The sequence below is a fragment of the Diadema antillarum genome, unplaced genomic scaffold (genome assembly GCF_040938485.1).
Source record: "Diadema antillarum isolate AM-2024a unplaced genomic scaffold, OU_Dant_1.0 seq00001328_RagTag, whole genome shotgun sequence".
Lineage (NCBI taxonomy): Eukaryota > Metazoa > Echinodermata > Echinoidea > Diadematoida > Diadematidae > Diadema > Diadema antillarum.
This window is the reverse complement of record NW_027272098.1, coordinates 287,626-312,026: the sequence shown is the minus strand read 5'-3', so window position 1 is coordinate 312,026 and position 24,401 is coordinate 287,626. Positions and strand designations below refer to the sequence as shown.

General features: G+C 40.8%; 1 protein-coding gene across 1 annotated transcript; it reads right to left on the bottom strand.

Annotated features, from left to right (window-relative positions):
• Positions 1 to 1,755: 1,755 nt before the first annotated feature.
• Positions 1,756 to 21,216, bottom strand: LOC139708355 (ERI1 exoribonuclease 2-like). The gene is given in 10 exon segments (XM_071620313.1): positions 1,756 to 1,934; positions 3,420 to 4,416; positions 7,416 to 7,504; positions 8,277 to 8,358; positions 9,203 to 9,303; positions 10,313 to 10,465; positions 11,101 to 11,220; positions 15,110 to 15,190; positions 17,112 to 17,194; positions 21,142 to 21,216. Coding segments are annotated over 10 exon segments (1,911 nt in total). The 5' UTR covers positions 21,168 to 21,216.
• Positions 21,217 to 24,401: the final 3,185 nt, after the last annotated feature.

Genomic DNA, 24,401 nt, shown 5'->3' with positions numbered 1-24,401 from the left:
TTCCCGTCTGGCCTCTCTCTCCTCCTCTCCCCTGTTGTTCTTTGTTTCTTGTTTGCGCTGAGTCTGCTGCGTTTAATTTGACCGTCTACATTGGTAAGTGATAGACAGGTAGCTATACTGACAGTCATTGCCAACGTCCAGTATAAATAGAGCCAGGTTTCCCTTTGTTAGAGGAGACACAGATTGCAGTAAGATTGGAGATTAGTGTCAGTCTTCAGCAGTTCACAGGCCCAAGACTATAGAGTGCAGAGCGGATTAGGGCAGACTTTGTGAGATCTCCATGCACTGGGGAAAATGTATTCGCCTTAGAGAGTTACAATGTTATATCAAATGTCAATTGGAGCTGGCGCGTGTTCTGTCGCCGCAACAAAGCCTTTTGAACCATTGTGAACCGGAATTATTTGAGTCTTGGTGCAGTCTTTCATGTTTCCACATCCAACTACTAGTAACAGTCGGTGATGCCCGCTACCAACAATAACTATAACAGGAATCTAAAAGGAACATGTCTTCTCACACTTCTCTATCCCAATACAACATCACATTCACGATCTTCTAGCAAATTATACCACGACTACTATGTTCCGGGAAGAGATCCCGTGACAATAGTCTTTGTCACACACTCGGTTTCAACTTACTTTTTTGGTCTATATATCTATGTATACACAAATACGATGGGTTCTGAAATTGTAGCCAAATTTGGGATGTACCTGGCGGAGAAGTTAACTAAGCCTAGGAAACTTTTCACTTCGGCCGCATTCCTCAACTGCCTAGTAGCTTCCTTCATGCTTTTCACTCTCTATGGAGTAGGTTCTACACCTTTCTTTGACAGTACATGTCCCATGAAAGTGACTTTTGGCATCGCAAACTCACAAGTGGCAACGAGGATCATTTTGATTAGATTCTATGAGTCTATGGATCCATTTGATTGAATTCTGTGAACTCGGATCTACTTTGATTCAATTCGATGGACTCCAGATTGACTGTGATTGAATTTGGAAGCAAGTCACAATAACAGTATCAAAAGAGGTTGATATACAAGGTGTGGGATGCTGCAACCCACACGGTGATCCAGCCAAGGTCGCACAGTCGTGGGCAAGATGCCCGAGGTCGTCTGAATTGTATGCGGAAGGAAAGGGGGTGAAGAACCCCAACCAGAAGAGAGCACTGTTCTTACACTGCACCGGACAAGAAGTGCAGGATATTATTTTTCTTCGCAATTCTTGGAGATGAGACAGAGCAGGATACATATGAGACTGCCAAGAGAAAGTCTAAAACAGGTAAGCAGTGGTAGCAGCAGCCAAGAAGGAAAGACAAGACAAGGGGCTGGGCATGATTCTTGGCAAGAACAGTCAGCTGCTGAAGGACCTCAGCCAAGTATAGGGAGAGGAAGAGGTGCAGGTACAAGTAGAGGAAGGAGTATCCCCAGGTTGACAGGAAGAGTGCGACCACCAGCCGAGGACCAACAGGGGGGAGATCCAGGTCGTGGCGGAACAAGAGAGGAGAGGAAGAAAAGACAGGAGGGGGTAGGAAAAGAGGATGTGGATGTGGACGTGGGCATGGGTGTGGGCATGGGCGTGGGCATGGAAAATGTGAAAGACAGAGTACTGAATCCATGCAGAGAGGCAGCAAGTTCCCCCGACTTACAGCCAAGGGAAAGTCATGAAAGAGGGAAAAGAAGGTTGCTGTGGTAGAACAGATGAAAATGAATCTTAATGAATCAGTTCAAGTTGACACACTAGTATTCCTTACTTCCTTTTATGAGCAGTGGGACCAGCGGACCGTGAGGAAAGAGAGAACATAGGGCTGGGCGTGGTTCTTGCCAAGAACGGTCAGCTGCTGAAGGACCTCAGAGCTGAGCTTAGGCAGAGGGAGAAGGAAAGATGCAGATAGAGGAGGAAGTATCCCAAGGGTGCCAGAGAGAGTGGCACTACCGGCTGATGATCAATACCGGGGAGATCCAGGACATGGCAGGACAGGAGAAGGACAGAAGAAAAGTTAGGAGATAGGAAAAAAGGATGTGGACGTGGGCGCGGGCGTGGGCGTGGGTGTGGGCGTGGGCATGGAAAATGTAAAAGACAGAGTACTGAATCAGTAACACGGAGAGGCAGAGAGTCAAACATTCCCTTCCAGCTGATCCTATCCCTATATTGTTACTTAAGTGCTATCATTCTTCTACTCTTCTAGCACTGACTGAAATTGGTAGCACATCTTTGACATTGGGTTTCTTTGCAACACTGTTTGGCACTGCCGTTATTTCCCCAGTGCTAAAGACACAATGTCAGGGATTGCCCAAAGTGTCAAAGATTTATGATCTGAAAAAAAAAACTCACTGGAACAGCCGTTTCAAAACAACCGACATCCTACATCAAGTCCAATGGATCCTCAGATCCAATGCAGTCGGCTTACAGGTCTTCATATGATATTAAAACTTTCTTCTTTATAGAATTCAGGACCTACACCTCTCAACCATCAAAGGCAGTATTCTGAAAAGTTTATACCCCCTGAATCCGGATCACTCACTTTACACTGCAGATTTTCACTAAGCTATTGTTTTACTGCTGGAAATCACTTGGCTGTTGCCCTATTGTCACTTTTCTATCCACCTAACAAAATAAGAAAGCTACCATTCACATATGTGGCCAGGTTTATTATGTCAGGTAATGAGTGTGGAGTACTCGGCATGAGAGAAGTTGGTTGTATCATATGATATCTGTATAACAACACACTACTTCAGCTACCAACACAGGGATAGCATTTCAGTTACTGCATTGTATATGTCAGGAAACTTGGTATCAATGTTAAACAACATTCTATTAATGATATTCAATATACCATTATCATAATGTAGGCTTCAACCTACTGTATTGCAGCTGAAAATTTCATCAACTGTCATCATCAGTATATATATAGTACAACTATATGTATGTATCACTTCTGCATAAAGACATGGACTTATGATACACATATATTTGCACACATATAATCCAATAACAGATATATTCTGTTCTTATACTGACAGCTCACTTCTCACTCTCAAAAATAACACATTAGTAGAAATGCTATCCAGAGGCACAGATATAGCTATAATACAAGCTAAAAGCCTGTACAAATGGGGCATGCATGTAACATCGGAACATGTATTGGTACTTCAATTTTTTTATAACTGCAAAAACATGCTTGAAGGAGACCTGTTGTATGTCAACTGAATTAACAGAAGAAAAAAAAAATATGTATAAAACTTTGGCATTTGATATATGTGTATACAGCAGGTGTACAAATGTGGGTATCATCATGAAGCACAATCTAGTTCAAGAAATTATGTGCGTAAAAAATGCATTGTATATCCTGTACAGCTGATGTTATAGATAAAGCAGTCTACAGCAATAACATCTGAAGGGTTACTACTTCATGTCATGTACCTGACTGTTGTGTTCCAATTGTTGGAATACCCCCTGTGTTGAGCATCATTATATTGCCACCAGTTCTCTGCTTAATGCTCCGTGTTATAGAACTCATGGCCAGAGGGCTTGGGGTCCTAAACTTACCACCTACCTGTTGCGATGCAGCAAGCCATACACCCGACACACTATTCAATGGTCTGTTGAGCCCGCTTACTACGCTGCTCTCCCAGCAGAAATAGCCACACCCCCATTTGACGTTAGTGGCATCGCCGAGGGCTGGACGGGAGTCCCTGCCTCTGCTTGGGCAGGAGTAGAACGGCTGTCCCTGATTGGGACCTGGTCTGGCAGCTACCCGCCTCTCGGTTCTGCGACCGCACTTGCACATCGGCGGGGTGATCTTGGCGCACGGTTTTGGCGTCGTCGCAGTATCAGGAGTGCGGAAGTTTTCGGAGCTCCCCTTCCTCAAGTGTGAGTTACTACCACAAGGTGTCTTGAACACTGGGATCTCATCAGTCTTCACGCCAAGTCGTCCATATTTGGTGATGGAATTCTGGTTGAAAAAAGGGATGCATTGCACAGGAGGTGTTTTCAACTTGCAGTTCTCGAAAATATTGCCACGCTCAGGTGTTCTTTTTTCAACACCACCAATGTCTCCAATGCCCTCATGCGATACCTCTTCCCTTATCAAACTGCCCTGCTTGCAGGTAACCTTGGAAGTAACACTCGAGTTCACTCCGCCACAAGAGGACTCCCTTACAGACACGTCCGAGCTTGTCCTGGGAGGTTGGTGTAGCTGATGATCGGAGGAATCAATGGCACTTAATGTTCCGGGGCAAGGACTTGGTGTAGTGTTTTCTTCCGAAGGCTTGTCTGGGCTAGGTCTTGAGGCTTTGGGAGATTTACACAAGACGGTTGTGTCAGACTTTGGCCTGACAGACGTTGAGTTGTGGGGCTGACCTGTGTGATGACCTGCTCCTCCTGATTGAATGAAAGGATTCACTGTTGTTGTTTTTCCCTTTAAGACAAAAAAAAAGAGAGATTACAAATGACATCACCAGTCTCTTATCTTTCTTTCTCTTCCAGATTTGAATAAGTATTTATTGCATAATCTTAAAACTATCATAGATATATGTAACACAACACAGTTCCACATATGCACATATTCACAAAATATGAAACAACCAAATCAAATCAAATAAATATCAGTTCCCTGTATCATTGAAGCAGATTCCTGAGTGACACTTAACTTAATAAGACTTTACAGAAATAACTTTGCAAAACATCTTGTATTTCAGCAGGTACACAGGAGAAACAACCAATCATATATTCACAGTTCAAGGCAGAACTTCTCAATAATGGCCACTGGCCACTCCCAAAGGCAAAAATGTGACTTGTAGACATACAAAAACAGACAGGATATCAGAAACATTAAATAATGAACATAATACATTATCTGAATAGTAAAATCTGCCATGGTTAGTTATAAAAGATGGCAACAAAAGCTAGGTTTGACGGCATAAAATAGAAAAGTATGAAATAGTGCCTATGACTAAGGTACATGAGAGATACACCATACAACGGTATATTATTTCAGATTCCTCCTTAAAGTGACCTAGCATTGTCATGATTCGGTATCCAATTCCCACATCCTGTCATTCTTCATTTGACACGATCGAGTGGATTTGAAAAGTAAAGTATTCATGGCACATACACAGAATAGTCTAAACATGGATATCCCTGATCAGAAAGATATTGCACAACAATTTGATAGTGGATTATTGACTGCTTACTTATAACAGTTTTGCAATTGCTACTAAAATATCTATCAATGGTAAGTGTCCGTATTTCTGATTATTCGGAACATTTGAAATATAACGAAGCAATCTTTATCCAGTTAAAAAAAGTCAACTAATAACAGTGCAGCTTCACAACTCAAAGATAGTATTTGGCTCACAAATCTTACAAGATGTAGTAACTCAGATTGAAATTTCATACTTTCATTTATTTTTTTTTTCATTGTTGAGGTCATGAAAAAGATCAAGTTCTGAACAAATTGGATTAACCCATTCCCTATCACATTTTGTAATCCATGACTCTACACACGATGTGCCCAGCTCTCATGGCAATAAGTTAGGTGAGCACAAACTTTTAAGCATAAAGATTGGGGTACTGAAGCAAAATAAAAATCTTGATAATCACTCTTTTCAGTTTTTTTTTTTTTTGTCTTTTTTGGGGGTCTTTTTTTGGCAGGGGCAGAGGGGGTGCCTTTCACTGCAAGCCTTTTTGTCTACATGTCATTAACGTCATAAGCTATTCCTGGATATAATTTGAAACCTTTCTGCATGTATTTTAAACAGATTTGTTTCCTTTTTTTCATTCAACAAGTGAAAATGCCTTCAATGAGAGATATTGTCAGGCTCTAAGAATATGACAAGAAATCCTGACCTCTTTTGGTAGTTGGCAATGTTTTCAATATCTAAGTTTTCTTTTCTTTTTTCTTTTTTTTTTTTGGGGGGGGGGGGGGAGGGGGTACAAAAAACACCATATTACAAATATATTCAGTACTCACTACTTGCAGCTTCAGAAACATCACATCAAATTTCAGATTAACCCTATTTTAACTGGGGTGGGGGGCAAATTGACCCCCCCTCAACATTTCGATTCCGCAACGCGCAAAGATCTTGCCGCGTCGTTTCATGACTTTTTTCATTGAAGTCTCCCGCATATTTTGAGACCAAATTAGCGACGTCTGGGTACACCGTTCTGAAGTTACGCAATATTTTGCATATGCATGTCAACCCGAAAACAGCTCAAATTCATGATTTCGTGTGCAAATCCAATTGTGTTTTTTTGTTTAATTGATATAAATTAGATTATTTCACCTTTTAACCAATGAAATTAATAAATTCTAATGTAGATAAGCTTGAAAAAGTGCCTGCAACAAATTTTGGAAAAAAAAAGAATAGAAAACAAAAGATCGAAAAAACAATAAAATACATAAGAAATTAACAAAACATTAAAAAACAAAAGAAATTGATTTTAAATGCGCTATTTTTTACAAGAAAATTGTTTGATGTGTCTTGAACTCTGACACAAAAATTTAGCAATCCTTCCATCTTTTCGATGGAGTTATAGGTGAAAATATGATTTCACGCGTAAATTTGCATAATTAATTCATTAAAAAAATATAAAATCAACATTTTTCTATTGTATGACCATGTAATCTTGTAGTTGACATCTGGCTCCATGTTAAAGGGTGTGTACAGTTCTGGTCGAGGTGAAGATTTAGGTATTAACGTTTTGTGAGATATTCAGAAACCACTCCATGAGATGTCAAAGAGCATGCAGTTCTAAGGGGTATCAAAAGTTTATTCGAAGAAAATCGGTTTTGAAATGGCTGAGATATCCAAAAACAAGGTGAAACAAAGAGATACTAATAAAGGTGGGGCATGTCGTCTTTTATTATTAGCACTTTTGGGGGATATCTCAGCCATTTGAAAACCAATTTTCATCAAATAAAAGTTGAATCCTTCCTAAAATTACATGCTCTTTCATATTTCATAAGAGGCTTTTCATTATCTCACTTAGGAATGTTCAAAACATGAATCCCTACCTCAACCAGTACTGTACAGTCCCTTTAAGGCAAAATTTTGCGGCGATCGCGCAATCGGCGGCTGAGAGCTGAAGGGGGGGGGGGGGGGGGGTCAAATTGACCCCCCCTCCCCCCAGTAAAAACTTGGTCTCAAATAGCCCAGCTAAAATAGGGTTAAAGTTTGCAAACTTGTGTTGTACATATCAGGCTTGATTCGCAAAGGCTGACTAAATCTAAACCCTGGACTTTTTCTTTTGTCCAAGGCATAAAATGGGGGATTTAAACCATGATGTAGATTTTAATAATCTCAGTAAATATGGGCTAATATTTAATTCCTCTTGATCTATAACACACACAAAAAAGTGATTGGGTATCACATGGAATTCATTCTGAAGTTATCTCCAGTAGACCCCCTGACCCACCGATCTGATAGTCTTCGTAATGCTGAGGAGGCATCCATCCTGAATCATTCGCCACACCAGTCGTGCTGTGTTCCTAGCATCATCCAGACCTGGTCCAAGACGAGAGAGAGAGGGAAGAGAAAGATGGCCACACCCATATGATACACAATAGATGCACATATTGCTACCTTGAGCTGGTAGCGAACGGACAAAATATTCAAGGAAGCACTCTGCACTTTATCAGGCAATGGATGGATATAACAGGAGTACATGAAAAGTCACTATGTCTTCCCTTTTTTATAGTTTGATACGTCAACAATCATTGCCCAACTCTGTTCTTCTTAGCCGGCTAGTCACATTTCTGAAGAAACTCTTCACAATGAAGGAAGCATCATCCCTTCCCCCAAAAAACAAAAATAAAACACAAATTTGATACACAAAAACAGGCATGTAACACGTACATGATCATAAAATTTCTTGCACTGCTGAATATGAAATTCGACACATCTAACTATAACATCTAAAATTAAATGTTGATATTACACAAAACTTGAACAAACATGGCTGCTACTGTATATGTGTATCCATCAGCATTCTCATCCATCTGAACAGGGCTTTCATAAAAGTTCAAGTGTTTGCATGAAGTCTTGTCAGCACATTGCTAGTACAATTATTACACACATATCAAGATCGAGCAATGTTATTCAACATTTGAAGAAAAGAATAATCTGAACTTAGCTAACAGCCATATTGTGCAGCAATAAAAAAAAAAAGGCAAGAAGAAAAAGAAAAGATGCACACATACAAACACACACATAAACAACATAATCATCATTTCACACCAAGAGAATCTGTTCTCCTCAGCATCAAAAGTAGACTTACCAGAGTGTTGTCTGCCAGCAAACTGGATACCAAGCTCTTGTAGGGCACCATTCAGTCCCTGTGGTCTGCGCTTGTAGAAGCTCTGTGATACATGGGGGCAACGATGTAGAAATGGTATTTTTATCATTCATACATATATACACTTTAACATCTACACAATCACAGTAACTGCAAGCCTGTTCAGTAATTTTCAGATGGACCAAAAAAAGAAAACAGAACAAAGAAGAAAGAGGAAAAGAATAAAGCATTTTGTAAACTTGTACAGAAAATTTCTGTAATTCAATTCAACATCTGGACATTGTCTGAAAAATCAAACATAATCTGCATGAACCATGACAAAAATGCATGATTTCAATCAACTTATGTAATGTGTGATGTAAAATATACCACATCATTCTCCGGGGAAAAAACAAACAAGCAGTTACTGAGAAATTTTTGAAGTCATAAAGGGACCATCATATCCCATATCAAACATGACATCTCATTGCATAAATCAAAAACATCTTTCCACTTGTGTGCAGAATGCATAGTGGGCATTTTGAAGCGCACAAGTAACTTTATGAACTCCTCTTTTGAGTGGTATTGTTGCTTCACAGAGGCTTTATAGCAACAAATAATTCCAATGTCTTAAAAATACAAACGAACAAATTCAAGTATTCTATTTATAAGTGAAAAAATGATCAAAGAAAATGGGATTCTATCGGGATTGGAACCCGAGACCTCTGGATTGCTAGCCCAGTGCTCTACCGACTGAGCTATAGAATTGAAAGCCCTAGTTCAGTGTTCATCCCAGAAACCCTAAAATCATCATTGTTATAGATGTAACATATAAATTTCATATTTCCCTGCAATAGATAAAATTAAAACGCTTTTACAAGTACATAAAACCAGGCCAAGGGATACTGGTACAAATGACATTAACTTACCCTGTATACAGCACGAATGTCAATCCATTGGTTTAGGGCGCTGGGCTTGCAGAGTTGTTTCCGTTGACACTCATAGTGCAGACACACTCCAAGATCCCAGTCTGTGGAATTTCAGTGTTTTATAATATATTATTGTATATAACACAATGTCGCTCATCAAGGATATATCTGGTATAAAGTTTAGGCATGTTTTATTTTGCGTATGGATGTTTATCTAAATGGAGTCAAACAGGGCCTGAGCTTTCTATGCTAGCAGAATCTTCCTCAGAGGCAAAATGACAAACAGGCAGGTGAAGCAATCACATCATGGACTGCATACAACAAGCACAGTCAAGGGAGGGCTAGGGACACAGAATAAAGAAAGCAAATGGGGTGGGTTGGAATCCAAAGGCAGGGAGGCAAACAGGTATTAGGAGGGAGGGGGGTAAAGCAAGGGGGTGAACAAACAAAAGGCAGTGGTGGGCCAGTGATGATCCCAGGGATTACGGGGGGGGGGGGGGGGGGGGGGGGGGGGGCAACCTGTGAAGGATAAAGATGAATAGGGAGGCAACATCAGACAAGATAATTAAGGAACAATAGAACTTAGAGGGATAAAAGATAGGAAAAGGGAAGTACTGTAGCAACAACATGAGTGAAGGGGGGGGGGGGGAGAGGGCTGAACAAGCAGCAAGTCCTAACCTCTTGACTTTTTACTCCATTTTACTCTATTGGCTTGCCACTGATTGATAAGCAGTTCAGTTTCAGCAGGTTTTTTTTTTTTGCTTTATTGTTTATATTAAATCAGAAAATGTTTTAGTTATATTTGAGAATGTAATGAATATCAATGATACTAGCAACTGCTTCACATGTGATGAAAAGGTAAGACAGAGTTAGTTAGGAGAAACCATGCAAACAAAATGACTGGTTGTACTTGCACCGAATAAATAAGCAAAATTATCAATTGGTTGGATTAACTCAAACTGACAAGCAAATTTTGACAAATTAATACTGTTTTTGAATCGAACATACCACACTTGTATCTTTTGTAGAGATGTTCCAAAACACATTCTTGCACATGTCAGTGAAAACATCAACACATACAAGTTGCGCGATATGCAATGATCATTTTACCTGACCAAGTGATGAAGGTACATAAATTTTTTGCATCATCCTTGGAAAAGTTGAAGACAACAGACTTATCCCTCTCAATCTTCTTCAGCCATGAGTTGAATTGGTTCAGGCAAACAAAGAGGGGCACACCATTATCAACTTGTTCCTGTTAAAAAAAAAATACATGGAAAAATACATGCAAATCTCAATAGAATCCCATTTTCTTTGCTCAATTTTCCACTAATAAATAATATTCATTTCAGGTCAGTTTTTCTGTTTGCGTTTGTTACATACTCATAAAGCTGCATCACTTCGGTGATCCCTCGCATTTATCCCTAAGTTGAATTATCCTTCGGGTTTATGCCAGGTTCAAGTGTGTACGTGTAGTCACACACAAACGCACTGCTATAGCTTCTGACCATCCGAGCATTGAGAATTTAGGGCTTCAGGGACAAACACTACACTAGGGCTTTCTATAGCTCAGTCGGTAGAGCACCGGGCTAGCATCCGGAGGTCTCGGGTTCGAATACTGATGGAATCCCATTTTCTTTGCTCAATTTTCCACAAATACAAAAAAAAAGTACATGTTCATGTATTAGAAATATATTCTTCACATTTGTAGAGTTGTCATACAATTGTACCAGTGATAAAATGATTCTTTAAAAAAAAATCAAACACATACTAATTGCAGATGACATAATGTAAAAAAACAAACATAATTTATTACATGAAACAATGGAAAGTTACTGAAGTGGAGCCATTAGCACCTCATTTCATTTGCTACTAAGGAGCTTGCAGCCAACATTATTTTATAGTAAACTCCATGCAAAATTCACTCAACATTGGGTTTTCATCTGGCATCACATACTGATGGAATTCAAACTCTATCTGTCCTGTCTTGGTGTTCAGGAGAACTGCAGGGAATTCAACTGGAAAAACAAGCAAGATGGACTCAGGACATAACATTTTAACATTGGATTGATTTCAACTGACAACTTTGCATCCATACAGCTACTTTTATTGCCCAATGTCCCATGTCCAATTATGCATTTCATGCGTCTCAGTCTATCAGAATTAAACAGAATATTTTTCCTTACATGCTTACTACTTGTTTACTGGTAAAGTAAGGAACATGTACAAATCTCTGACAAACAGCATCAAGCTTCTGCATAACCTTTTGAAAATAAAGTGAAGATTTATGACAATTTGAAATATTAGTCTTAGGGGCTCATTTGCCCACACGCATGAAATTACTGTGATGATTTGAGGAAGGACACCTACAGGGTTGTAGGTTTACAAGTATCACTTCTGGTCATGTATCACGTGTTTATTGCAGACGGCAGACACAGTCGTATCCTTTCTGCCAAATGTCGTGGTGAACGTAATATGGACAATTTCAGGGCTTACATTAACAGCATACAATAGACATCTGCATGTCCATTCAAAGGTCCTTTAAATTGGAGTACAGATTGCACACTATTTTTCTACAGCAATTTGTCCAGTTCTTCTTTTAAACTACAGTGTGAACAACCAACCTTCTGTGACAGAAATCAAGTTCCTTTTTCCAACTAATACCCCTTTCCCGCTGAAGAAAATCTTCCCCGGGGGCACCTGGGGGCACCCGGGGAACCCCGCAGTGTGAAAGGTCACTCGGTTGAAACCTAGGGGAAGCCTAGGTGAAACACCAATGAAATTTTTTGGCAATTTTTACCCGAGAAGCGTCCTGGATAAACTCCGATAGTTCAACGGGAAATCACCCGGTGGTTCACCGAGAGCGCCCAGCGTGAAAGGTTGTCTCGGTGAAACACCGGGGAAAATATGCAGATTATGTCAAAGGTCATATTTTGTTTCTGGTCATGCACACGTTTTCAGCTAGCTAGTGCGCACTCGACCTCCCAAATCCACACGTACAGGGTACTAGTAATTCGTGTTTGTAAACATACACTCGACACTACTATACTGTATGTCGTTTCGTGTGCAATATGGCGTTCACAGTGCGACGGCATTGTTTTGCATCGTGCTGTGCATTGTATTGTTTAATTAGCACGCCGTGTATACAAAGCTGATATGGGTTTACAGTGTACTTGATCGATTTGATGCGTCCTCCCTCTTCGTCTTCCTCTAGTGTCTAGCTCTTAACTCTTCCAGTAAAGTCTGATACAGTCCGCCTCTTGCTTGATTTTTTTTCGTATTTTGTGCTTTTCTCGTCAAGTGCTGGGTTTACAGCACTGTGCAGGAGAAATCCGTTGACGTTTTGTGCTGTTGAAATTTGAGGGAATTTTGCAAATGGCTGGAGTGTGGACCAAAGACGAAGAGAGACTGTTACTTCAATTACGTAGCGAGGCAGCAGTGAACCAAGAACTGAGCGGGACGTCGGCTGACGCTGCCGCGTACGAGTCCCTCCTCCGAAAACTTGCTGAACATGGGATCGAAAAAACCAAATTGCAGATGCACAACAAACTCAAGTACATAAGATCACCCACGTTGCGAGCAGAAAACCCGTCTAGGGGAAAGTTTCACCGAGAGCAGTGTGAAACGACGACACTGAAACTTTCACCGAGAGGTTCCCTGGTGAATTCACCAGGGAACCTCTCGGTGGTTCACCGAGACGGGCAGCGGGAAAGGGGTTTAAGAATCAAGTGGAGCAGCAGCAGGAACAAATTCCAGAATCTCTAAGCTTCCCTAAAAGCTGCTATCTTCTGCCACTCCCAAGAAGCTTCCAGAAGCAGACTTACTTCACATCAAAGCCAGATATCCCTACACTTCAACATACAAACTGTACTGTCGACACTGTGGTATCACAAATGTGCATATATGCATACAGCTACACGTATGCTAATGTATCCTTAGGCCGAGTTCACATACAAGTATACGGTATTCGCTATTCGCTATGCGCCATCAAGTCGACCCAGTACACCATCATCCGCACCATCAACTCCCTACTTCTTCCTCCTACACAATCATCCCAGCAATAACAATTTCTAAACTGCATCAGAATGTCAGTCTACATGCTTATTTTTGCTAAAGGGCAAATCCAGACCAAAATTTTCATCATTTCATAAACGAAAGATGGTATACGCTGCTCGAAAATCAAACAAGCGCGATTCCCACTATGCTATACTATTCTATGCCATTCGGCATTTTCGAATAGTGCCCTCCTATGTGAATCGGTGTTAGGGAAACCTATCGTTCGATTCAAGCTATTCGCGTGCCCTTGAAAACGCGCACCGAATACCCGAATAGTATACTTCTATGTGAATGCAGCCTAACATACAAATGTACACGCTTGCATGTTTCCACTTGGGAACTATATTTTCTTTCAGCTAATGTACATTTCAGTACACAGGCATGGCACCTGTGTACAGTGAATGTGTCAAATTCTTGTATTACACTAAGACATGGTTCAATTTGCATCCATACCAGTCAAGATGTAAATGCAGAAATGTACACAACCAAAGAGCCAACCCTGGACACATACCAGGAGTGCCAAACCTGTTACTACACACACACACAAATCACACAATTACATTACAACTGTCCTTGGCCGACATGAATCTTGATCTAAGATGCACTGTATAAGCCAGTTCGGAGTTAGCTCATGGGCACATTGGTATGAATGACCTTTCTTTTTTTCTCGAGTCGGTTAGGGCATGGACCTAATATAACATGGACTATTCATGGCAGTCTTTCTTTGATGAAATGATCGTCACCGTCACCTGATTATGTGCATCTTAATGAGTACATTCAGGTGTCTTGACAATAACGATTGTGTAATCATGTATCGTCACTAACAAAAGAATCGTTTCACTTATTTCAGTCTTGTTTCGCTGATGTGCCTTTTTTCAGACGGAAATGTCTTTGAATAACAGATGATGAGGAGCTGCCAACCTGAGATCATTACAAATTTTGTGTCAAAAGATGGGTAATTGCTGATTCGCACATTTTCGCACACGCATAAGACCTTGTCTAATGGCAAGATATATCTGTTCTCTACCATTACCGTCCCTTTTTGCTCTGGAATACGCTGGAGAAAAGTGAAATATTGAGATCACAAATGACAATCATTCTGCGAAAATGTTAGCTTTCTTTTAAAAACTTCCTGCTTCTCCCAAGCGAAATTGTTTGAGGTATGATTTCCTAACATACACCACAACTGCACATTCACTTTACTTGATTTTTGTGAGTTATTTTCTTTTGCACATATAGTTTTAGATTTCTCGAATCTCCGTCTTGTTCTTCTCCCGGCTTGCTGGCGGTGACGATCATGGGATCAAAGCAGTGAAGCATGCTAAAAATGTCTTTGTGGCGCTTTTGAGATGTACGGGTGCATGAATTAATTAACGATATGATGAATGTCCATGTGTATTAGGTCCATGGTTAGGGGCACTTCACTCGTTTTCAGCGCATAAGCTTTACCTAACAATTTATGGGATTCATCAATCCTGGTCAAACAAAGAATGAACTTGTATAGACCAGATGGCCAGAATGATCCATCAAATAACACTTGGAAAAGCAGCCATTTCATTGCTTTGCACTGCTATTGATATTATTGCCAAATATACCAATTTTTTGTCAGGTGGATGTGCTGGCAAGCACCATTTACAAGGATTGCATGAATAATCATTTCATCACAAATGCTTATCTCAGTGAATTAAAAAACCAAAGCCCCTATTGGTACGAATGACCTTGTTCTGCTCATGCACAAACTGGAACTGTGAACTGGCTTTATACATGGTATACTTCATATTTGTGACTTTTGCAAATTGAGGACTGCAACCTTAGACTACAGTTGTACATGCAACAAATTTTCATACTTACTTATTTCTTGATTGCTGTTTTTCTTATCTTTCCAGCACGTTGATTCAAAGTCTATGACCACAACATACGAGAAAGTCTGACCTGCAAAATATATAATAACATGAGGGAAACTAGAGTTTTGATTAGACTGACTTCATACTAACTGTTTTACAAATTGATCCTTATCCTGGCAATGTTTTCTTTCCTTTGGACATGTGCAGGGAAAATCATATCTACAGCTGTACACGATCAAATATGGCCCAAAAGACCACACCTATTTTAAACAAATTATAAATGTGTTCTGTTGCCCTCTCTCCTATATGTCCAGGGAATGTTCCACATTTGCTAAACATGCCCTGCAAAACAATGTACAGTTGAACCTCTCGTATCCGGACAAGTCGGGACCGGGGCTCATCCGGATAAGGGATTTGGCCGGATACGGGAGACTCAATGCTTTATACATGTATACATACACATGAACTGATGTAGCCCACTGTAGTACCACATGTAGTAATGTGTATACTGCAACCTTTTCATTGTTACACTCAGTAACAGACCCAAAAATAGAGGTTCGTGTTTGCAAGAATGAAATCATTCTTTTTTTAAATTCTTGGGATGATTTACCTAAATAATTATTAAGAAATGTATCAAGTAGATCTTGAAAATAAACAGTACGAGTTGACGAAACTACGCTTCAAAATTCGATCATCACGGTTCGGCAAAGTCGACTGTAGGTCGCCATTGTTAGATGGTCTCCCTCTCTCTCTTTGTGTGTGTACTGTGCATGAACAATTTTTGAGTGTTCAATATCACTCGTTGCTCAGCCAATGACTCGAAACAATGCATGTCTATCTAGTCATATCGAAGGCTGTGTATGGACCTATATGTGGCAATGCGATATGAGAGGACTCAAGTGCATAATCTGTCCAGTTTCTTGCGATGATTTTGGGATGTTTGGGGATGTTAAAATGTCTGAAGGTAAGCAATTTGGAAGGAAATTTGATGTAATGTATACCATGTTGGAAGTAATGTGTAATTCATGTGTGTTTGTGTAAGAGTTCTCAAGGAGTTGGGAATCCCCCTTTCCTCCCGTAATTATTTTTAAAAAAATCACGGCGAGATTGCATCCGTATAATAGAGAGATCCGGATAAAGGGAGGCCGGATAAGAGAGGTTCAACTGTATATGGATGTACATGTACGCTGTATTTTATTAGTGTATATTTGCAAAGAGAAGGCTTGAACTGGCCCTTCTTTGAGTAGTAACTGATCAGCAAATTTCTTGTGGTTCATTCACCATAAAGAGATTTTAAACACATGTATACAAAATGCAGCCTGATAGACATAACAATGAATACACAAGCAAGCAAATAAAATAAAGTGGTTTCTGAATCCCTACGCCCAAAAGGGATGGTGGATGTGTATAATGTAGGTCTTTCTTCTACTGTGGAGTGTCATACTAATCATGTATGATCTGAACATGTAAAGTGTACAACAGATTTGTATGTTCTTTGTGAAACCACTTCCAGGTTTTAGCATGTATCATGAGATCCTGAGCAAATATACAACTCTGGAAAAGTGAAAACTTTATCACAACTTTTAATAAAAGACTACTGCAAAACATGATATATTCGCGGCATGAATTTTTCGCAAATTGGAGCCGACAGCCTTTTTCGTGGCATGAAATTTTCGTGAAGTGTTACTGGCGTTCAATGCATATACTGTAAACAAGGACTTTCGCGTGCATTTTAATTTCGCGAATCTTGGCGCTCGCGAAATGAAAGTGCACGCGAAAATTCCTCGTTTTACAGTATATGAGTATACAGTAAGTGAATTAATAGGGTCCCATTTTCATTTTCTGGAAAATCAAAACTTTTGTGCATAGATTTTAAATACAATGTATACAGGGAAATGTATAGAAATTACTGTATAGACAACGAGCCACATTTTCCCTCATTTAAGCAATTCAACAAGATGTAAACATATTGCAATTCTTTTGGATAGACAACTGAAATGCATATTTACATGTCACTGGTGAATTCTTGGGCAGTTTGCTCTTTCTCTTGTCCAATGTTGATGCAGTCCGCTTCCGAAGTAGCCCAAGTTCCCTGCATTGACATTGGTTTGGAGAGTACCGTATACAAATCATGGGAAATGAGGAGGGTAAATTTACAGTTAAACAATCTGAGGAAACCAGAGGAAAAAAGAATGAAGGAAATCCTCACTACAAACACGAGTTAGTAATACACATAATTATTATTAACACATCTTTGCCATTCACTACCCTCACTGGATCAGTCCGGGAAACCCGCTCATGAGGCCAGCCAGCTCCCCCGTACGAGCACTCCTCCGCCTCATGCAGAGACTCCAACCCCAAGCACCTTCTGATCTGGAGATTCTCCCGCCCGAAACCCCTAGCAAACGGGAGACTCCAAGTTGATGTGTGCGAAGCGCGAAGTTCCTAGGATTCTAGATGTTCTCTGGTGCTATCTAAGGCTTATTTTTTCAACATACGATAGAAATAAGTAAGAAATCCTTTCAACCGGGAGACACAGAGCCAGGGCGGGAGAAATCAAATCTGAAACGGGAGAACGGGAGATTGTGCAAAAATGGGCTTTCGGCGGGAGATCTCCCGTCGAAAACGGGAGAGTTGGAGTCTCTGCTCATGTGGCCTGTATAGAGCCTCATGACGCCCCCTGGGAGAGAGACTCATAAAGCTTCTGTTTACTTTTTATTCATCTCACATCTGACATATAAATCGTTGCAACTTTGCACAGTGATTTCTTGTTACACACACATGTCCACTATTCATGATGAAAAAAAAAATCATGTTTTTTTTTTTACAACAATCGAGTTTTAATCAACTGATGCACAGCGACCCATCGAAACATGGGTGCCAGCGGGTTGGCTCAACGCGAGGCTGCCGCACCTAGCGGCCTGATCCGACTAAATATTTTCTGTTCTTTTTTTCTGAGGCTCTCTCCTTTCTGTGCACGAATCAGCCTTGTGAAGCTGAAGTCTGACATCTTTTTACAAAAATTCGTAACAGGAAAAACAAGGAAAAGTAGAAATTACGTGGTGCGTAATATATGTCCCCGCCGGAAGTACATGTAGCATTTAGTAGCAAAATGTACAATATAGGTAAAAAGATCAAGGTCAAAGGTCAAAAAAAGTCAAAGGTCAAAATTCTATGTAGAAGTTTTGAAGCCCTCACCTAGTGACATCACATAAAGCAAACGGAATCGAAATCGGGTTAGAAATGGCGAAGGAGTAGCATTTTGTAGCCAATGTACAATATAGGTAAAAAATCAAGGTCAAAGGTCAAAGAAGTCAAAGGTCAAAATTTTGTGTAGAAGTTTTGAAGCCCTCACCTAGTGCCATCGCATAGAGCAAACGGAATCGAAATCGGGTTAGAAATGGCGAAGGAGTAGCATTTGGTAGCAAAATGTACAATACAGGTCAAAAATCAAGGTCACAGGTCAAAGAAGTCAAAGGTCAAAATTCTGTGTAGAAGTTTTGAAGCCCTCACCTAGTGCCATCACTTAAAGCAAACAGAATTGAAATCGGGTTACAAATGGCGAAGGAGTAGCATTTTGTAGCAAAATGTACAATATAGGTCAAAAATCAAGGTCAAAGGTCAAAGAAGTCAAAGGTCAAAATTCTGTGTAGAAGTTTTGAAGCCCTCACCTAGTGCCATCATATTTAAAAGCAAACGGAATCAAAATGGGGTTAGAAATGGCGAAGGAGTAGCATTTTGAAGCAAAATGCACAATATAGGTTAAAGGTCACAACTGAAATTCTGTGTAGAAGTTTCAAAGCTCCCATGTAGTGCAATCATATAAAGCACACAGAATCAAAATCGGGTTAGAAATGGCGAAGGAGTAGCATTTTGAACATTTTGATCACACACGGACGCACAGACGGACGGACGGACGGACACACAGACACACACACACGTACGGAGCCTGTTTCATAGTCCCCTGCTCGAACTCGTTCGGCGGGGACAATAAAATCAGTACTAACCTGATCTTGTGCATATATTATAAATTACTTTTCCACACTGATAGAGTAGGTGGGTACTCCAGTTTGTGAGCAAACTAATCACTTTGTAGGTATGACGGGTTCATTTTCTTTGTCAATTCCGTGACGCGACATCACATCACATAATGCATCCAGCACATACAGACAGCGCGCAAGCTGTGAGATTTTCAGAGCGAGCCTGTGCACGCATCAGAGGATACTGACTGTATCCTCCGGTGCGTGCGCATGTTTTTGTAAAAAGATGTCAGACTTCACCTTCACGAGGCTGATTCGTGCACAGAGAGGTGAGAGCAACAGAAAAAAGCACCGAAAATATTTAGTCGGATCAGGCGCCCGTGTTTCGATGGGTTGCTGTGCATCGCTTGATTAAAACTCAATTGTAATAATAATAATTTTTTCTTCTTTTCATCATGGATAGTGGACATGCACATGAGTGTAACACAAACTCAAGGTGCAAAGATGCGACAATTTATATATATATGTCAGATTTGAGATGAATAAAGAGTAAACAAGGACTGAAGGAGCTTCATGAGTCTTTCTCCCAGGGGCATCATGAGGCTTTACGGAGACTTTCGTACTCAGTCGCCACGTCTGCACTCAAGCATTGCCGCGCCGCCGCGCCTGGCGACACTCGCGCCAGTAATCGCTCGCATTACAGCATTCGCATGGGTCGTTTGACATCGCATTTAAATCCATGATTTTAGATATGATGCCTCAAACCGATTTTGCTCAAATTTCGTGAGTAACTAGGAAACTTGTGAAGCTTTATGGACATAATCAAGCGAATTGCCGCAGTCCTTTCATTTTCGCGTTGCATTGCAAAAAAGCGTGGAGACTCCTTATAAGGGGTGCCCCGGGGGTTACTTATAAGGGGGACGGGGTTACTTATAAGGGGGACGTGGTTACATAAGGAGGGGCCCCCCATGTGAGGGTTTCCCGAACTGATACATTACATCATTAGAATCTTTATAAGTGAAGTTTAGACCAGTGAGACGTCTAACCCGTTAGATTAGTTACTTTAATTTATATGTTAGAGATAGAGAGTCTACTTGTTGTAGATATTAAAGCTTTACCAAGTCTCACACATTGTGAGACTCAAGCAAATAGGGTTTGTCTCACAATCTCATGCATGACACCCATTTTTCTCACGCATCGGAAGCATAGCTTAAAGCATTAAAGTCTGAAAAGAGAGTTGTAATTGAAGGCATATTTCCCTTTTGTCTTTCAAAATACAGATAAGTAAAAAATAGTCACTCATGTATGCACCGGCTTGCACCATTAAAGGGATGGTACACTCCCGTACAGTATTGGTGGAGATGAGAATTGGGCTTTTAACTTTGGCCCTTTAACTTTTTGCGAGATTACGAAAAAACACTTATGATGATATAGTACAGAGCATACCATTTTAAGAGGAATTCAAAGTTTATTTGATGAAAATCGGGTTTGGAATAACTGAAACATCCAAAAACAAAGTAAAACAAAGCGATCGTAATAAAGTGTTGGTCCCACACTTTATTAGAATCGCTCTTTTTTGGATATCTCAGCCATTTCAAAACCAATTTTCATCAAATAAACATTGAATTCCTCTTAGAATTGTTTGCTCTTTCATATTTCATAAGAGGTTTCTCATTTATCTCACCAAAAGATGTTAGAAACCTGAAATTAGGTCTCAACCAAAACTATACGATCCCTTTAAGAGCTAAAAATTGAAAAAAATCCCTACCGTGGGAGGGTGGACACCCCCTGCCACACCCTCCCCTGGCCCCTCGCTCAGTCACTTCACTCTCTCGCTCCACATACAGTGTATGCGCGCGCGCAGAGATGCCGAGTCATGAAAATCTCACTCATCAAAATTTTTTGAACTTGCCATCTAGACTTCTAATCAAGTTCTTATGTAAAATGTAGATACTACAGTTAGGCTAAGTACAAAAGGTAAATTAGTAGAAGATCTACAATCTGTAGAAACGGTGCAGTGTAGCCAGAGTGTAAGTCTATTTAAAATGGTTGTGCTTACCTTGCTAACTCTTTTGTGGACTTCATCTTTGACTTCAGATACGTAATACTGCCGGTTAATACTGCAGCATTGCCACTTGCATTTGCACACGCAAAAACAGTAAGTATGCACCACTGCACTGGACTGCTGGCTGGCAAAATACGCACTTCTCTAGTTCTAGCTTCTCTATATCTCTCTCCAGACTCTGTCTCTGATCGATGTGGCTGGCCTCCTGTCCAAATTAAGACCAGTACAAAAAACAAACGGCTCAGGCTAACACGGGCGTACAAGCAAATGTTAGGCCAGGCCAAAATCAGCCAGCCAGCCAGTGCAGTGCCAGGCGAGGCCGGTGTAGTAGGCGATTATGTCCCCCCCTGCTGGAGCACCGGCCCACGCCCAAGGCCTAGGAGAGAACCTGCCACTGCTCAAGTGCCGACGCCCCTGGCTGCGGGATGTTGTGGGCATGGATCAGTGGATGGTACGCGTGAGCGTGAGGAGGACAGCACTTGCGAAGATCGCAATCATCGAGATTCTCGAACGAGCGAGACGTCAGACCACCTAACGATAGTTCACACGTTTACCTACATACAGTCAACCATTATATTTACAGCTCCACAGAGTTTCAACTATTTCGGGTTTGGACATAAGGAGTGGACAACGTCCGTAGTCCTAGCATTAGTTCTTGTTTTTGAATGAACCGGTCCGTCCGTGTGTGTTGTTCATGTTGCTCTCTAGCTCTTTGCTGGTCACGTGACCACGTATCCAGCACTGATTACCGAAGAGGAAGCGCACGCAGAGGGTCTACTCCATAGAGAGGTATACATCTCTATGGTCTACTCCGAGAAAAATCTCTCTCGGTTTTATGTAATACGCTCATGGGCAGCTTCTTGCGCCATTTTAGGAAGCAAAGCAAGCGATAGCGGGGTATATTTACGTGACCCTAAATGCATGGAGAGGCATCTGCCTTCCTTTCATTTTCTCCCTTATAGGGAGGCATTCAGGGGAGAAGAAGTACTTCGGACTCATTACAACATTTAGAAGTATCATTTCCTCCTAAGAACGAAATATAAATACAGAAATTCAATTTATTATCAAATCTGCAGTCCTTCAAAATTCGAGCTAACTATCTTAACATGATGTGTTTGATATGCCCACAGCTTCAGACTCTTCAGAGCCCTCTCTCTCAACTCTTCTCCTGGTTAACAATGCAGGGGCGGATCCAGGAATTCTGTAAAGGGGGGGGGGGGGGGCGTGAGTAATATTTCTGGTGCCACTTCCAGGTTTCATTTCATTGTTTTTCTTTTATTTCTTTTGGTTTTTTTTTACGAAAAAATAAAAGGGGGCGTGCGCCGGTTGCGCCCCCCTCTGGATCCGCCACTGCAATGTAGGCTAATATACCATGGTTTCCCAGGACAAATAATAGAAATTAATGTAGGAGGTCAATAAAATTATTCTTTCTAACAGTCTTTTACAGAAAAGCTGAACACTCATTTCTTCTTTTGGGGTTATCTTTATTTTTTTATTCAGGCCCCTATTTATTTTTTGGAGGGGGTATACCGTGGATGGGGTAATGTAGACCTCTTGATACGCGTGAAATTTTCACAGTGTGTTGGCATTTGTTGAATTTATGAATTGTATGTCTCTTTTTTGTGTGCTGAACATGTTGCCATCCTTGGGTCGCTGTGTATATTTTCAACAACACGCATGTCAAATTTCACATATTTTTTGACATTCTGTTGAAAAAAGTGAAAATGAAAATGGAATTTGAATTTGAATTAACATATAGGACCAAACGGACGAGTGGTATTACTTTTATTGTGTATGATATGCACGGATATGGGCAGAATATCCTTTCAGTTGCTGAATCATGAGCCTTCCTGAAGTTATCAGCATTCTTCTTCTCATAGTTTTATCATTATTTTCTTTTTATCATAATCGTGATCTTCGTCGCCGTCACCTTATATTTTCACATTACTGATCCCCGCCTATACAGACAACGTCTCTTGCATGACCGGCGGAGTGTTTTAAAAAGTGGAGGGGGGGGCACTTCCGGGTTTCACGAGCTAACAAGCAAAAATGAAAAAGGTCCTCAGCTCATATTTTCCCTACCTTGCACTTCCGGGTTTCTTCAGCTGACAAGCAAAAAAATAAATAAACCAAACCAAAACAAAAACAAAAACAAAACGAAAAAGGTCTTCAGAGGAAAAACATTACCTTACCGTGATCACACTTTAAGATCTCTATCTATTTCTATTTAGTGCCACCCCCCCCCCCCTCCGGCCCCCGGCCCCCGGCCCCCCTGTTCCGCCGGCCATACTTGTTAACGATAACACATGTTTAATATTCTTGTTCTAGAAAAATATTCCTGACTAAAGTGTGGCCATGTGTAGTGATTTGTGTTCAGGGGGAGGGGTTGAACGTACATTAATTGCCTTTCTTGACCGCAATACACATGCCAGATCGTCTCTTTTGGCCCCAAATTTGATACCTCCAGGGGCCTGTCTTATAAAGACTTGTGATAGAAATCAATCACAAGTTTTGTGTGTGCTGCAATGCAAGTTGCGATTGATTTGGGGACTTGTGATCGATTTGAAGGCTTTATAAGACGGGGCCCAGGTCTGATTTGAGGACTTGTCTATGTACACCACTGCCCCCCTCCCCCGTCCCGTCGGAGCTTTTGGATTTTCATGTAGAAATTCAACAATCTCAGCACCCACTTTGTGGAATTTAGATGTTTATAATCGAAGAGAAAATATTCTGGGACGATGGGATTGGCTGAATCGTGGTATATCTGCAATCACCTCTATAGATCCAATCTGTATTTGAGGTCGCGAGTGGGGCCCGGGGGGTGGGGGGGGGGGGTGGTAGGATGTCTTCCTCCCATACGAGGGAGCTTTTATATTGTCAGAATTTATATTATACCAGGGAGGTGGAAGAGAGTCTTCCACCTCCCTGATTATACGAGTTGGTGCACTCTTTGGTGGAATATGTGCTATTTTGATAACAAGAGGAATTATAGGGAAAATGTGAATGGCTAAATTCGTTATTGTTCGTGACCTATTCGCATTAAAACCAGGATCGGCACGATGCGCGTCTTCAATGTATATGAGAGGTGGATCGAAGGGGTCGGAGAGGTAGCCTATAATGCATTTTCAGAATTAAAATTCAATGATCATGACTTGTGATGCACGCTTTTGGTGGAATATTTGAGAATGTTCAATACATGTAAAAGATTTGAATTCTTTTGAACATGATAGCACTGCGGATACAAGCTCTATCAA